The sequence below is a fragment of the Mycteria americana genome, chromosome 2 (genome assembly GCF_035582795.1).
Source record: "Mycteria americana isolate JAX WOST 10 ecotype Jacksonville Zoo and Gardens chromosome 2, USCA_MyAme_1.0, whole genome shotgun sequence".
In the NCBI taxonomy this organism is placed as follows: Eukaryota; Metazoa; Chordata; class Aves; order Ciconiiformes; family Ciconiidae; genus Mycteria; species Mycteria americana.
Window position 1 is genome coordinate 55,067,851 of NC_134366.1, and position 15,949 is coordinate 55,083,799.

At 41.6% G+C, this 15,949-nt stretch overlaps 1 protein-coding gene across 1 annotated transcript in view; it reads right to left on the reverse strand.

Moving 5' to 3' along the window:
* Positions 1 to 15,949, reverse strand: part of BMPER (BMP binding endothelial regulator) — a 144,784-nt gene that overhangs the window by 33,116 nt on the left and 95,719 nt on the right. Inside the window, exon 13 of the mRNA XM_075495600.1 lies at positions 11,339 to 11,675. Within this exon, the coding sequence (XP_075351715.1) occupies positions 11,339 to 11,675 (337 nt within the window). The remainder of the gene's footprint in view (positions 1 to 11,338; positions 11,676 to 15,949) is intronic.

Below are 15,949 nucleotides of genomic sequence, written 5' to 3' on the forward strand. Positions count from 1 at the left end.
TTCACCCCTCTCGCAACCCACCGAGTGGGACGAGACAACAGCAAATTTTGAAACCACTGAAAGCTTATGTCACCCTTTGAGGACATCTAGGACATCTATGATCTATGTCATCACCTTGCCATGATGAAAAATATCCCTCCAGAGAGTAAGGAAATTTTTTTCATGAACGATGGGCTGAGAAATCAGTACAATAGAGAACACAGACAGGTGAGCAGAATGACAAAAATGGGCTTTCAAACCTCAGCCAAATCCTTGATATCTGAAAACAGAGTATGGGGGTTTTCTTGCATATCAACTCCTCCTGCTCCAAAAGCAAGTCTTTTACAGCCCATGTCTCAATCCATTACTAGGTTTTGACTTGTTTTAAGGTTCTTACTTGCCAAAGACACATTGCTGCATGGAGTATTAATGAGGTTGTCATCTAACTGGGCCTTACAGGAGCAGAGAAGATTTCGTATCTTCTTAAAAAGACTAGCAACACTTTCTTCTGAAAGTTTGAGAAGAATTTGTGCTTTGACAAGAATAGACAATACACTTCTTGTGTATGTGAAACCTCTTAAATCCCATCAGAAGGACTTGAGCTTGAGGCCAGGAACCAGGCACTTTCACGTTTTAATCTCAAATCTGCTCTTGGCTTCCTGCACAGCAAAGAACTCTTTCTTCATTTCAACAACTTTAAACCAGGGTGCAGTGAGAATTAAATGTTTACACTGCAATTTGAAAATGTAAAGTGCTAAGAAGGAGCACTTAGGAAATGAACTTTGTAAACTTTTTCCTTGCTGCCATGGTATCCACCATCCTCAACAGCCTCTTACTTCATGTACTCATAGACTACATAACCTTAAGCACTCACTCTCTGTAAACTACATACCTCACTTGAGAGCTGATGTACAAAAATCAGCTGTCTGAATACCTTAACACTTACGACAGCTTCCTCTGGACTGATCATAAGAGAAATGACTTGTTATTAATTTTCACATGCTGGATTTATTTTAGCTTTTATGTTTCAGGAATATTATATAAACAGAATGTTAGTTGTAGGAGTACCCAGGAATGCAAGAAAACATATGGCTCCAACTCCCTTCAGTATTCCCAGCACATTCCCCACCAATTTTAATTTCAACTGGCTTAAGTGGGGGAGTCAGGGAGAGACTTAAATGCTCTCATACTCTGCATATCATGATGAAGAGGTGAAATCACAGCACCTGCTCTCACATATGCAGAGCCCTCCATCTGAGTGAAAATATAACCCTTTGGGTGAGGAAGGGACTGTTTATGGTGTATTTTGGATCCAGTGGCATTTTAGTTCTACCCCTGCTTCAGGATGGCACTGGCAATCTCCAGTCTTGAGACCTCACCATGTTAGCATAAGTTTATGCCTGCTCTGATGAGTCCACCAGAGACAGAGTTAATTATGAGAGCAGAGCCACACACGTGTGTTTCTAAGTGGCATCTCAACAGTTTAAGGGTGGGTGAACCTGACACACATACCCATGCATCCAGCCTGTCGCGTAACTTACCTGAGATTAGGTATTTTGATGGTAAATATTTGAGATGGATAAATACATATTCCTGTATAAGCACAAGTACCGCCACCTATTCTTCTTGCCTTACTTCCCACAAGTCTGCCTTTGCTCTGGTGTTGCAGTGCCCTAGGGTACAATAATCCTCAGGTGCCAAGATTTGTCATGGGGGGGTCACGAGCTTTTGCTGTCATGCCCCAAGCCCTCATCAGCACTGGCCCTGCCACATATGGCTGTGTAGGATCCGTGTGCTCGCAGTTAAATAAGGGCTGCCCCTGCCTCTCATTATGCTGATGGTGCCTGGTGCTTGATCTGCTCTTGCTCTTGGTGCTCCGCTGCCCAGGGAGCAAACATTTTGCAGGTTGAATGGCAGCAGTAGAGGCCTCCTGAAATGGCTTGTGCTGCTCTTGTTTGTGAGGCTGCATAAATCACCAGCAATGTGAGGTGCTGATTCCTTCACGTGCTGTGAAGACTGAAGGAAAAATGAGGCTTGAGTAATTAACAGAAGGTAATTGCTTTACACACTAGCACTTTGCACACTTGAGAGAGCAAGTGTGGAGTATGGGACCTTCACACACCTATCAATACAGTGAGCCCTTACGGGGATGGACAGGAGAGGAGCAGATTTGCCTTTAACCCGGATTGCTACCTTATACCACAGACAGCTACTAAAAAGCTGACATAATGCAAAGGTCCCCAGAGATCTCGAAGACTGGGAACACCCCAGATTTTTTGCATGTTCTGTGAGATTTAGGAAACAACAGCAAAACTGAAGGAAAAATCTTCAGCTATTAAAAACACCCACAAGAACTCTTTCAGTTAAATCTAACCCATATAAAGTCTCCAGAATGGACCCCTCGCATGCAGCAAGTCAGCTCTCCGAATGACAACAAGAGCAAGCTCGATAAGCTGCTTGGAGCTGTCAAAACCTTCCTAAGGCAAACTTTCTACAGAAAAGTTTTTTGTGCCGGTCACAGCTCATGTCCTGCTTTGTCTGGTTATCCTGCCAGAAGCATAAATGAACTCATAAGAATAACAGGAGGATTAGGTTAAGCTTATTTTTAAAACGTTTCCCACAAATTCATCTCATTTGCCTGCTTATAAACACCCTCGTTCATCTTTGCTGTGTGTCTAATTAGGCAGGATATACTGCAGGTGGCTTAAAATAGGAGCTGAAATATAGTAGCTTTGCAGTTATGCATGTTAAAGGAAAGGTAATTAAAATTTCATGCTATGAGATGTAAACTGATCATCTCAGGGGCCTGAAAGGGATTTCTCCACTATATATGACATGGCACAGTTGGCCAGCTACAGTATGGGTGGGTTTCCTCTTCCTTGCAACACTTATTAGCCTCTGCCCATGGCAGAATATGAGATCTGATGGGTTGGTTTCTTGAATTATTTATTCACAGAAATAGACATATTACCATCAGCAAAGCATCTCTGGATTTTATTTAAAATCAATACTGCAATAAAGCTTAAAACATAAAAAGCTAAAATTAAATAAAAACAAACTAGCAAAGAGAGCCCTGCTGTGAACATGTCTTAGAGGTTAATTAAAATGAGATCGAACAGAGGTCTTGGATTTTGTAGCAGCTGTAGTTAAAATTCTGCGGTACCTGTCAGAGACATAGAGTGGTTTCCTCTGATGATGCTCACAACTTTTCTGAATAGCATCTCTCAAAAAAATTGGATTTATTTTCGCAGCTAAAAAGAATACTTCAGTGTAGCAAGTATTTTTGCTTTGGCAATGGATCAAGTTGCACCAAATGGCAGGTGGCGTCTTTTAAAACATTTCCACAAGGGAGGATATCACTCTGCTTTTCCACCAGTTCCTCCCCACACCTGCTCTTCTCTTCTTTTTAAAAATCATGCATTGTATTATATTACTGAAACATCAAGGGTGTTTTCCAGAATATGAAAAGACCCTTTCCAAAAATATTTATTAGTGTATACAACAGGGATGTGCTTGTATTTTGCCATGATAGTCCTAGGGCACACTCATGCTTACTGTGAAATAGTGGCATTTTAAGATTGCAGCTTTAATAAGGATATTGAGATGGGGAACTCTATATTAAAGAAGTTATGCCTAGGGCATGTTTAAAAGCCTATCAGATAAGCTTTGAAAAAGGCGAGGGACAGCAGACCTAGCATTGCAGGCTTTTTGTACAAACTTCTTACAGCCAAGAAGAAAGAACCGTGAATGAACTCCAGTTAGCGAAACACAGAAAGGATCTCTCAGTTGCCTGTGGCCAGAGAAATCAGGTCTTCTGCCTTGGAAAGCCACCCCTTAGATTTCCCCTAGGAAAAAAGTGGCAAGCAGACAGGATCTGGGGGTCCCAATCTGAATGCGTTTCACTTTTGTCTACCCCAGTAAAGAACGGACCCGCTGTCTCTGAACCAGCTGAAGCTTTCTTAAATTGTCTGTGGTACAGCAAATGGTGGGAAGGCTAACCAAGGATTACTAACCAGTGCAAGAGATTAGTGCATTAAACCTGCATGGGACAGAACAGTCACAATGATTAAAACCTTTTGCCCAAATACAGCAAAATTCCCATTTACTTCAATGAATCAAGATTTTATCCCATGACTCCAAGGCACTGTAGAAAAACAAACAAAACCACCCTACCAAACCTCTGTTAAAGGTAATCCAGGAACAACAAGTTCTGAGAATGCAGTCCATATTGACAAATGAGAAGGGCATTTATGGTACCCTGCTTTTCTGTGAGATGTCTCGTCCTCTCCTCCCTTCCCCATAGTTCCTACCATCCTTCAGGATCATTTTTGTCTCAAACTGATCTTACATTTTCACATGCAGAGTCTCACATCTGTCAGACACTGGGCAATGAGGAAGACAGTATTTGGTTATGAAACACCTGACTTGAATTTCATTGAGCCAGGTAATAAACCAGAAAGAAATGAAGTTTTACTAGGCAGAAGCAGGTTTTTGTAATAAGTCTCTATATACCTGCATGCATGATAATCACAAATTGAGTTCTTTCCTGGAAAAGAGAGAAAAGAAGCCTCATATTGCACTTGCAACCAGTAGGAAATAACATCTCGTTCAGTGTAAAAGGACAGCGTCAGGTAGGATTGTGATCATATAATTAGGGAAGCAAAATAAACACATTCCAGACATGCCATCCTTTGAAGGAAAGGAAAATTCCCTGGGTTTTAATCACAGAGTAGTATGCTGCTTCATCTGGTTTTCCTATAAAAAAATCTTTCCTTATTAAAAAAAAAAAAATCATTAACTTTCCATATAGGGAAGCACAAAGTGGGTCATCGGGGAAGCATGCACTTCTCGGCTGGAAGCGAGCCACGGACAGTCCCAGGTGAATGGTGTCTGTCCAACACCACGGTCTTGTCAGATTTTGGAGCCCTCTCCACCCTCATCCCCCCCATTCCCAGTACCTCAACAGGAAAGGAGACATCTGTGAATCCTCTGGCATTGCTTCAATATTTTACAGCTGTAATAACCACTGATACAAAGAGAAGAATGTTTTCTAGCCTGAAATTCCTGAGGTACTTTTCTAAACAGACACAAGTGGATGGGGCTTGGTTACATGAAAAATACCCCACCAGGGGCAGGGGTGTGGGGAAAGATGAAGAGGAACCATGATCTGCAGATAGCTGACCTCAGCTTGGCTTCAGATTTATCTTTTCTGACCACTCAACCTACTTGTCCAAATCCAAACTTCTAATCCTTAAATCTAAACAGTATTTTTCTGGCAGCTTGCGCTCACTTTTGGCTACATCAGATGAAAAATACTTCAAGGAGGAGGTTTAAAACAGGGGTGATCTATAGACATATATATGCAGCATTTTTGCAGTACTCCTTACCATCAGCATATAGGTAGCAAAGTTTAATGCTTGCTGCTGGAAATCCCAGAGTGCATCGGACACTACGAAGTCCATTTTCTCTCATTTGTTAGCACTGTCAGTCACCAGCAGTGTAAGTCACGGTGCCTCTTACCTGTATGTCAGTGAGTTCATCACGGCCTTACACAGGATGCACAGGCTGACATTTAGAAGTGGTTTGGGGAATAATGTCGATTCATATAGGGGCATAAAGTAAAGGCAGAAGGCAGCCTGGTCAGATGTGCATGGAGAATGGGTTCCCAAGCATCAGTGCCCTTGTAAGGGTTGGGAACACCAGCTCTCCCAGTGCCTATGCATTTAGGCTTAGTTCTTTGTGTATTTCTCCAATGCAGATCTGCAAAGGATCACCTTGTATAAGTAGAATGATATAAAGTAGAGTATTTCTGTACAGAAAGCCTGAATTATTAAGCACTTAACAATGCAAGCAACTAAAGCTCCAGTGGTAACTTCAAATGGATGGAAGACTCAAAGATGGTGAACAGAGCAGACTGGAAAGTGGAGCATCTAGCTCATAGGAAACTCAAGTCCTGGTGTAGATTTGCTTAAAAAAATACAATTATTATTTCAAATATTTTTAAATTCCTTTCTAACCAGAAGCTGCCTGGGTCATACAGCTGCTCGGTGACAATTTGCCCAAGAAGCTGAGTAAATTGTTTCATCCTGAGCTCCTCTCTGTTGTGGTTACACTGCTGCTAGTACCCAGACTCAGGGCCAGCTTCAGGCAGGCGGTCTCACAGGCACAGGAACATCCCTACCTTAGCACGAGGGCAAGTGGGAGCAACAGCCCCTGCTCTGTGCTGGGTCTGTGAGGGGACCAGCCACGGCTTCATGCTATCCGTCCTTTTCTCAAGCCAACACCACTGGCTTGTCTTGAAGCGGGGGGCAGGCCAGCTCTGCCCTGAGGTGGGTGGAAAGACAAATGTGGAGGCTGGTGCAGGAGCAGGAGCTGGGACAGGAGTCACCCTGGTGAGCAGTCAGAGCTACAGCCACCCTTCAGTTACACCAAATACAAGCCCTGGAGCAGCCCAGCCTCAGCTGGAGCAGTGCAGGCAACTGCTGTGCCCACATGCACAGCTAGGACCAGAAAACTTCGCGGGAGAATTTTGCAATAGGCGCCCTTGGCAGCAAACAGAGGGCTCCAGAGATCCCAGTTCCACCCACTCCTTTAACACTTGAAACAGGCTTTTCTGAAGTCATTCTTCAGCCTACATTTCTTTTGCACCATCCTGCTGAGTGAACATAGGGGCATAACCACATGAATTTCACAGCTGTAGGACATCATTGTTAACAGGGGAAAAAAAACTTCAAACCTTCTGCTTCAAAGCCACAAACCCTTGGTCCCCATCTTTTAAATAGAGCTCGTAATTAACTTAGCAATGCTACAGCTCACATGCTCTCTGCAGCCATTCATGGCATATCTGTCAAACTTAATAACAGGGAGCTGACGGACTACACAACATTGCAATTTATGCTCTAACTCTAAACAATAATATTTTCTCCAGTTAAGTGGAAATTTTTAGAAAAACTGCAAGACTGCAGCAGTTAACTGCATAAAGTTAATTGGTTAACTGAAACAGAAACTCATTAACTGAGAGCTAAGATGGAGTAATGTCAGCACAGTCACAAGGAACATTTAAGACAAGAATTGCAATAAACTATATTTGCAATTCCTGAATGTATTTGATTAACAGATTCAAACAAATGAGGCTATTACTATGTTAATTACTGCTTGCCATAAAATACTGAATATGATTAAATTCAAGTGTTTGAGAGAAAAACATACCTCTTAGGACAATTACAAAGGAGAAAAAGAGTAACTACTTATTTGGTATGCTGCTGTCTGTTAAAAACGGAATAATAATAATAATAGCAACAATAACAAAAAATATAATAATATTAGGAAGAGTAATAACAAAAGAGTTAGGAGCACAAATTTTCCAATCTCAAATGGGGAAATCTACTGCATGGCAAAAGCAGGACATTGAATATTTTTCCAAAGTTATGGCAGTAGTGAGAGTCTTGAACAATGTCTAACTAGTCATTTATGAACTCAGCTGCTGTGTAGGTGTATTAGAGATGGGTGATATACTGATATGATGTTGATGTCACGTTCCAAATCTGTTGGTGATACCAAACTATTAAAGAAAAACCTACTAGAAACCCACAGATGCTAATGAGGGCAGGTGTTACTAGGATTATTAGTCCTGTGCCTTCCTTCATGGTGTCTCCTGCGGCCCAACTTGTCCTTGTATTGAGCAGCGTTGCTGTGCCTCTCTCACTGTGGTCCTCGCGCCCGTGTTTGGGGCTGCCTGCTCCTGTGCCTCCCAAGGAGGCTTCCGAGAGGTGTCAGCCATGGCCGAGCAAAGCAGGCGTGGGGGCACACTGGGGACCTGACCCCCACACCACATTGCTCCCTGGTCTCACCGGGGCTGGAGTCACCTCCAGGCCCCTGCTCCAGCACAGCTTGAAGATTCATAATGAGATCAGCCATGGGGTAGGGCTTGGTGAGCACAGAAAGTCCTCTTCTCCTTCCTCAGTCCCCTAAGCTCCCCAAATCCTCATCCAAGAGCTTAAATAGGATCATAATATTTCTTGATAGTGTGATAGAGCTTTTTCTGGTAACAGCAGCATGAGAAATTCAGATGGTCTCACCTATTTTTATTGCTGCTTACACTCAAGAGCAGCTTCAGGAGTCTAAGTGCAAGCTTTATGGCATATATGGTCAAAGTATCCCCTCTAAAAACTTGCTACTGAGTAACCTAGGTAACTTTTTCTTTTTGTGGCAAGGACTAATCCAGGATGCTTAGCCATATTAAAACATCAAAATAGACAAGTGGCAATAGTGATGACTGCCACTGCTAATCTCTTCTTCACCCAGACTTTACCAAAATCTTCTGGAAATTCAAAATCATTTCCCTGCTTAATGAACTTGCCTCCATAAAGTTCAACCCTAAGGGTTATTTTTAGAGCATTACTCATGAGTACTGAACAACTAGCAATGCATTAAAGACAAACAAAAAATACCAACCCAAAACTAAACAAAACAACCCACAATTAAAAGCCCATAAAATGTGTCTAGTTACAAAACAAAGAATTAAAAGAGTGGTATAAAATTAGATGCTAAAATTGTTAGTTTGCAGTCTGGACTATTTCAAAATCCTTTCTTGTACGCTTATATTGTGCTTTCTTCTACCACGCGCTTTGCAGAGAAACACAAGTCACCAAAGTCACAACATCAAAAAAGGGTTAACGGCAAGGTGCACAACCATTTCTCCTAAGGTGTCACAGATCTATCAAGGTCAAGCTCAGGAGTTAGCTGTTCTTCACCCCACAACCATGCAGCTAGATCTCTACAATTTAAAACATTAACCATATCCTTTTCACCTAACAATCATGACAATCTTGCTGTATATGTTTTTTGGATGGCTAACAAAAGGAGAAACTACAGCTGTAAAAAGAATGAGACTTAAAATGAATTTGAGACATCTTCACAGAAATCTCCTCAGGAACATAATGTCAGACAAATTTTTGCATTGCATTGTTCACTGCCTTTTTTGGTATTTGGAGAAAACACACCCTAATTCTTAATGTTCCTGCTGACTTTATTTCTATTTCTGAGAATTCTTATTAACAGCAGATCACTACCAGAGTAGCATAATGAAAATGAGGCAATGTTGATAATATAGGCAAGAATGACCAAGGAAGGTTAAGTCTTCAGAATGCAGTATTTCAAATGGAAAAATTCCGTAATACGTAATGTTGGAGGGTAAAAACTGAGAAGCTATTCAATTCAAAGAGGAGATTAATAGAAAAATGGAAGAACCTGACCCTACCATTCTGCCTCTTCACTGCTCTTACTGCTAGGAGCTTGTTCATAGTCAGAAAAGCAGAATTGGAAAAATTCTAGTTAAACCTAACCTGAAATTAGAAAACATTGACTAAATATGCTTTTCTAAAAGACCTCAGTAAAAAGCTGTAAATGTTAATTTAAATTTCTTTTAATGGTAATTTAAATTTTCTGCAGAAGTACATCACCAGAAATGGGTTCTTTGAAAAAAATTCATGAAAAATGCAAATCTCTTAAGTACTCATACTTATATACACACACACGTGTGCGCACACATATTTATATATGCAAAGATTTATGTTAGAAAGGTTCCCAGAACTTTCTTGAATGTGTGTCCCATAATCATTACCTCCTTGCAGGAATTTCATAGTATGAAAAATGGCCATGGTCATTGAATAAATTGCTTGCTACAACTTTGTCTGTTTCTAACAAGCAGTAGCATTCTACTAAATACCATTATTTAATTTTAATTTATATTTTATCTTTGATTCCTGTTTTGGGAGCTGAGCATTCTAACAGCTGGCAACATCTAAATGGAAGCAAACAAACAGCTACTTCTGACAGAATATGATGGTCATTTCAACATAAAGTTTCCTTAGGGAAAAATAGACTTTTCTACAAAAGGACATAATCAAATTAAATACTTGCTTGATTTCATTGTCTTTCCAGGACAAATAGAAGACATAATTTTAAAGGAACAGAAATGCTCTACAGTAATTCTTGTGTGCAAGCATGTAGAGATCTTTTTTCTGGCTGCTGTAGCCAAAATATAAATCATTTTCCGCTGTGGTGTCAGGAAGTGTATTGCACTAAATTAATCACAAGCTACTTTAAAAAAGGGACAAAAAATCCACTGCAAAATGAAACAAATCTCTCTGTGCCTGTTTTCCATTTGCATTGTCATCACTTACCTTTAGAGGACGATGGAAGTGAGATGGGAATGTTGCTGAAATGCATTCAACAGACCATGTGTGTGTGTGTTAGCATCTCTAGTGCTCTCTGCTGTTCCTCCATCCATTGGAAAAGATAAAGTATTATAACGTGCACAGAATATAATCTTCACTCTTTGCCAGGCTCCTAGCACAGGGATACACTATAGCAAACTAAATGCAGAAGCACATAGACTACAAGCCAAGCTGTGTGTCTTCTAGCATTTCCCCGTCCCAGACGTATTCTGCTGGGGTAGATAAAAGTCTTTCTGTCTCATTATAAAAGAGGAGGAAAGGCAATTCATAAGGGACATGGAGTCATTTTAGAAAGCTTTTCCTAATAAGCCCAATAGTTCAGCAGATGTGCGCAAGTGGGGAAAGCTGGGAGCGCAGAGATCAGGCAGCTCCATCCGCCATCATACAACTGTGACTCGGCTTGCTTTTATCTTTTATGTCAGGCAATCAAAAGAAAAGCCAATTTTATTTACTGAGTGAGGGGAAAATAAACTCATGCCAATTAAAGAACAGAAATGATGTCTCTGTGGTTTAGACTGGAAGCATTTTAAAGATAAAAAATCTTAAATAAGTCACTCAGACAAGGCTTCTAGATCCTCGTCTGTCTTCCTTTGCTCCCAGGGCAGGATGGGCATGCACTGAACTTTTTGTTAACTCTCTCCTTTCAAACTCTCAACCCACAAACTACACCAACCAAGAGGAACTAGTAATATTTAATATCCCTGCTTTAATAAAGTCATTTTCAAAATGCTTCTGGGAAAACTTCTCTGGACCACAAGCAATAGCAATTACAGTCAGCCTCAACTTTGCAGCTGACTTTGAAATCAGAAAGACCTTACCCAAATGTTTTGAAGTCTCTTCCCCCTCTCTCCTCAGTCTCCAAAAGTACGTTTTCTCTAGGTGATCACAAGCCTGCCTGCCTTTCTCACTGTTGGCTACTCGGGTCTTTATTAGCTCAGGACCATCTTCGTCTGATTCCTGACTCAGAAAAGCTCATCATAATGTAACTCTACGCCTGTATATTAATTCCTAGCAAAAGCAGCACAAAGTATGTCTCAAACGCTAGTGAAATTGGGCCAACTGTGTGGTTTTTCTCCTCGCACAGTAACTTACTGTCTCCCTCCGCAGGAAGCCACACTTACCGGTAAAATGTGGTATAATCCACTGTTGAATGACAGCTCTGAAACTCCCATGCTTTGAGTTTCTGGCATTCCCGGTGAGCTCGGAGTTTCACCCTGACTGTCCCATGACAGAGCTCGGGCACAGGTTTTCTCTGTGGGCGGCTGCAGAATTCATTGGACTCCACGCGCCAGGATTCAGCAAAGTCATCCACATCAAACTTAAAATTCCCATCCCCCCCAATCAGGTCATCTCGCTTGTGCCCGTTGTAATTGCCACAGAGGCCACAGAGTTTGCCCTTCAGTTGCGGTGCAGCCATGACTTCCACAAAACTGTCCCCATCCCATGAGATTTCCAAGCCTAATGGAGAGATGAGACAAAAACACACACACAAAAAAAAGAGAAGAAGAAATTGAGGATAACAAACTGTGCCTTGTGTTTGTAAAACAGTGTTCATGGGAACCTAAACAAAGCCATTGGCTTCCTTCTGATAATCACAGAATCACAGAATCATATAGGTTGGAAAAGACCTTTAAGATCATCAAGTCCAACCATAATGTTGTTATATTTCTATATACCCTCCAATACCTTGCAAAATTCTGCAAATTGAATTTGCTAGGGCAAATTTCTAGCTGATTTCACAGGGAGGCCAGAATTTCAGCCATTGTCAGCCATTGCACAGGTGACAGGCATACAAAGGTGTCCATGTCCCATGAGACTCCACCAGTGACCACCTTATGGAAAACATCCTTTTGTTGCCTGCAAAGCTGACACTGATCACTCATTTGGGTGAATACAACTGTTCCAGTGCAAGTATGTTATTTTGTGTGGGTAAAGAGAGTTAAAAAGATGACCACAAAGATATGTCAGATGGGTAAAATTGTTGTAAGAAGGCATTCTGAACTGGATTCAAACTGTTCATTCAAAAGGTATTAATTATCAACCTTTTGAAGTTATCTTCATAAGTTAGCAACACTGAGGAATAATGGTAAACAGCTAACTAACCTTCATCTAGTGGCTGGGATGTAAGTGCTCTGCCACAATCTGTTTTACAGTAAGGTTTTGCACTTCTAGTACATCAAAATCAAAATTGCTTTCTGTGGGTGAAATCCATTTTATCTGTCTGTATCCATCTAAAAGCTAGGTGTCTATCTTAAGTCAGCTGTCTGGGCCCCCTCTTTGATGGAGAGAAATAGGCAGCTCTGGGTCACAACATGGGTGTCTAATGCAGAGGGAATAAACTACCTTCTGAATGCCTTTCTGTTTCCAGTGATACTCTAGAGGGCCCAGAGATCAGGTGGAGACTAAACTTATAGTTTTTACCTGGCTGATTGTAAATTAAATGAATCCCATCCTTTGAGGAGTAACTACGTATCTCATAAGGGAAAGCAATTTTGGTATCATATGGGATAAAAACACCAAGAATCACTGCTGCTGAACTTCTACCCCAAAATCTCTTTTCTTTTAATTATTTCCAATGTCTGATGAATGCTACTACTTCACATCTCTGCAGCAACCCTGCATCTGAAGATCACAAATAATTTTGCTGATGTTAATTTATTCCCATAAAGTACCTGTGTGCAGTGGTTAGTTAAGGATAAACACAGGAACCTGCTTTTAAACAGGATAATCCAGATTTTACCCTCTTCTCCCTGCCTGGCCAAGAATACCAAACAGCATCACTCTGTGACGCAGGATCAGGGCTTTGCTCCAGCTTTCTACATTTGCTGTGTGGGCTGGCTTACACCACCCTTTCCTCTTGTAAATCAGTGCTTGTCACTATGTGATCCAAATCCTGCCCTATCCTCATGTAAGTAATTAACATACCAGTGACTCAGTTCAAAGCTGGAACCATTCCTTTAGCAACACATCCCATTGTCTCCTATGACAATCCCTACCCACGCCGCAGAGAAACAGGGTGAGGCTCAAACAGCAATTATGGCTATAGAAGGGGTGCTTTGCCATCAGTACATACTGTCCTGGAGCTTGTGTGGTTTACATTGTGTCACCAAGAGTTTGGGGAACGATTTACCCAGCAAGGTTGTGCAGATAATTCTGCATCTCTGGTCACTACAGTCTATTGCATCATGTTTTCTTATCACTATAGGTTAGCAATGATAGCAGAAATACGTCCTGAGCTGACTGTGCCTGAAAGTAGTTTCAAATTATCTAATAAACCCAGCATGGATAGGGCCACTGTGTCCTCCTCCAAAGGCACTTTACACCCAGCCAACTGAGAAATTGTGCAAGACTACAATTGTTAACAAGGCCAGCACAGTGGCAAGGGGGAAAGCTGCCTTTTAAGCTGCTTCATACATTATCATTGCTGGACAAATTCAAATTCCAGCTGTCTTTGCTTCTGACAACGCTGAACAAAACAAAACACAGCTTGATTTGCAGACACCAGATTAATACTGCCGTGCTGGCATTTAGAAAAACCTTGCCATTAACTTATAAACTAAGATTTCTTCAGACTTGAAAATCATATAAACTTTCTCAAAGCTTGAAGCATCAAGATCCAAATTCTCAGACAGTTCTCTTCAGAAAATAACTCCAGTTTTTAAGGCAGTGTTCAGCTTCTTCTCCAAACAACCTCCCTCAGAAGCTGCTGACTTTAAGCAGTCACAAAAGACTGGCTAATGATTCTATCTTGATTTTTCTTTCACAACTTTTTTTCTCAAGCAAAGACTTACTGACTTTCAGTGCAACCACTCACGTTCATTACGAATGGTGAACTAAAATTATCCTGAATATTTGTGTGTCCTTTGTGAGAGTTAAGCTAATCTACTTGTTACATGTTGCTCTGTGAACTCTAGGTATGCAGACAAGAATAACACAAAATTATGGCTTTTCACCTCAGCATATAAAAATGCATATTTTTAAATCTAGAGAGTCCTGCTTTGATTACTGGTTTTGATTCAAGAGACAGTTTAACTACCACAAAAGGATGTCCTTTCCTCTAGCTGGGTATTGTTTAATTACACTATATTCTGCTGTAATTGCTCAGATGGAAGGGTAATTTCTAGCTTTGATGAACAGCCTAAAGGTTTTTGTCCATAATGGAGCTTATTCCCTTTTGGCGTAACGAGGAAGGGCATTTACTCCTACATGCATGATAATTTTGTCAGAGCCTGATAGCACTGTGCAGTGTGTGCCTTTTTGTTTGTTCGCAAGCAGAAAATTCAGTTGGTTTCTGTAAACCAACGAGAGCTGTGACAGACGGGATTATGCTACAGAGCGATGTTTGAAATGGTCTCCTTGGCAGACAGAAATTGTTTGGAAGAGTTTCTTGGTGCCTATACTCCCCTTTCCTTCCCCCCCAAAATGGATGAGTTTCCCATTCACTTGGACAAGGATCAGATCCAAGAGATGTGAAGCCAAAGGATGCAGCATCTGTCCCATCTGGGGATGTGCAGAAAAGGAATATTCTCTGAGTTACTTTTTAGGGTTTCCCCTTTTCTTTGAAGGATGCTTAATCAACTTGTTACTTGATTTCTTAACTTGGCACACTATGTACTCTACTGCATTTTAAAAAAATCCTTCTGGATTTATGCACATCACACACTGAGTTCCCCATGCTGGGAACTCCCATCAATTGTTCTGCATGATTTTTCATGGTAAAGGCATCCTCAAGAACTGGCAGGCCGCTCTTCCCTAAAGAATTAGTGCCAAAGTGGTACAGAAAACCTCAGCAAAGAGGCTTTGTGCAAAAGATCAGCACAGAAACAACAACGAAAAAGAATGCTCCTGCACTAGAGGGACAAATAAGTAACACCAGCCCTGTGACCATCTGCTGTCTTGTCTTTTTAACACACAAATTTTAGACAAGGACTCAACACCATCCTAGCCACACCCATGATGAAGTACCTGCAAGTGCGGGGTGCCAGAATTGCTGCAGCATGGCATCCAGGCGTACAGCTGGTGAGGAATTTAGCAACAAAACAGGTTTTCACTGGAAAATGCCAATTCATCAGAACTGAAATGCTTCAGGGAGACATATCGGATTCAATGAACCTCCAGCACAGCACAGGCAAGCCTCCAAGCTGGTTTCCTGCCAGCTCGCCTGGTGGGCTGCCTGGAGGCCTGGACTCTCAGGGTATGCAACTCCAGGACAGCCCTGCCATGCAGATTGCCCTGTAGCCAGGGACCACAAGGCTTCCTGAAGCTTTGGGCTCCCCTGTTTTATCCAGGGCTCAGCTCCCAGCTCTACAAAAGGAAAACCAAAAGCCGTGGGAATGCTAGCTGAGCTGTAAGCACCAGACCCTGCACTTCCCTGCCCAATTTTACTTTGAATTTTGCTTCTAGTGCAGTGGTTTTGCTTATTTTTCATTACTTCCTCCATCCCCCTCTTTTTTCACCCTACACTGGGAAAGTATATATTTTTTTTTTAAATCCATGTTTCATTCTGAAACAAAGAAAATTCTCCAACTTTTTTTCCCCCAGCACTCGGAATTTCCTGTCGAACAAAAGGTTTGTCTTTAAACCAGTTCTACTCAGCACATTCCTCCTCTCTACAGCCTCTCTGCTGCTTGTCCTCTCCCAGCAAAATGGAGCCATGCTGTTGTGCTGCTTTCCAGGCCTTACGTGCTGAGGAAAGGAGGACTTGGCCCATCGTGCTGCATTCAGCGAGAGAA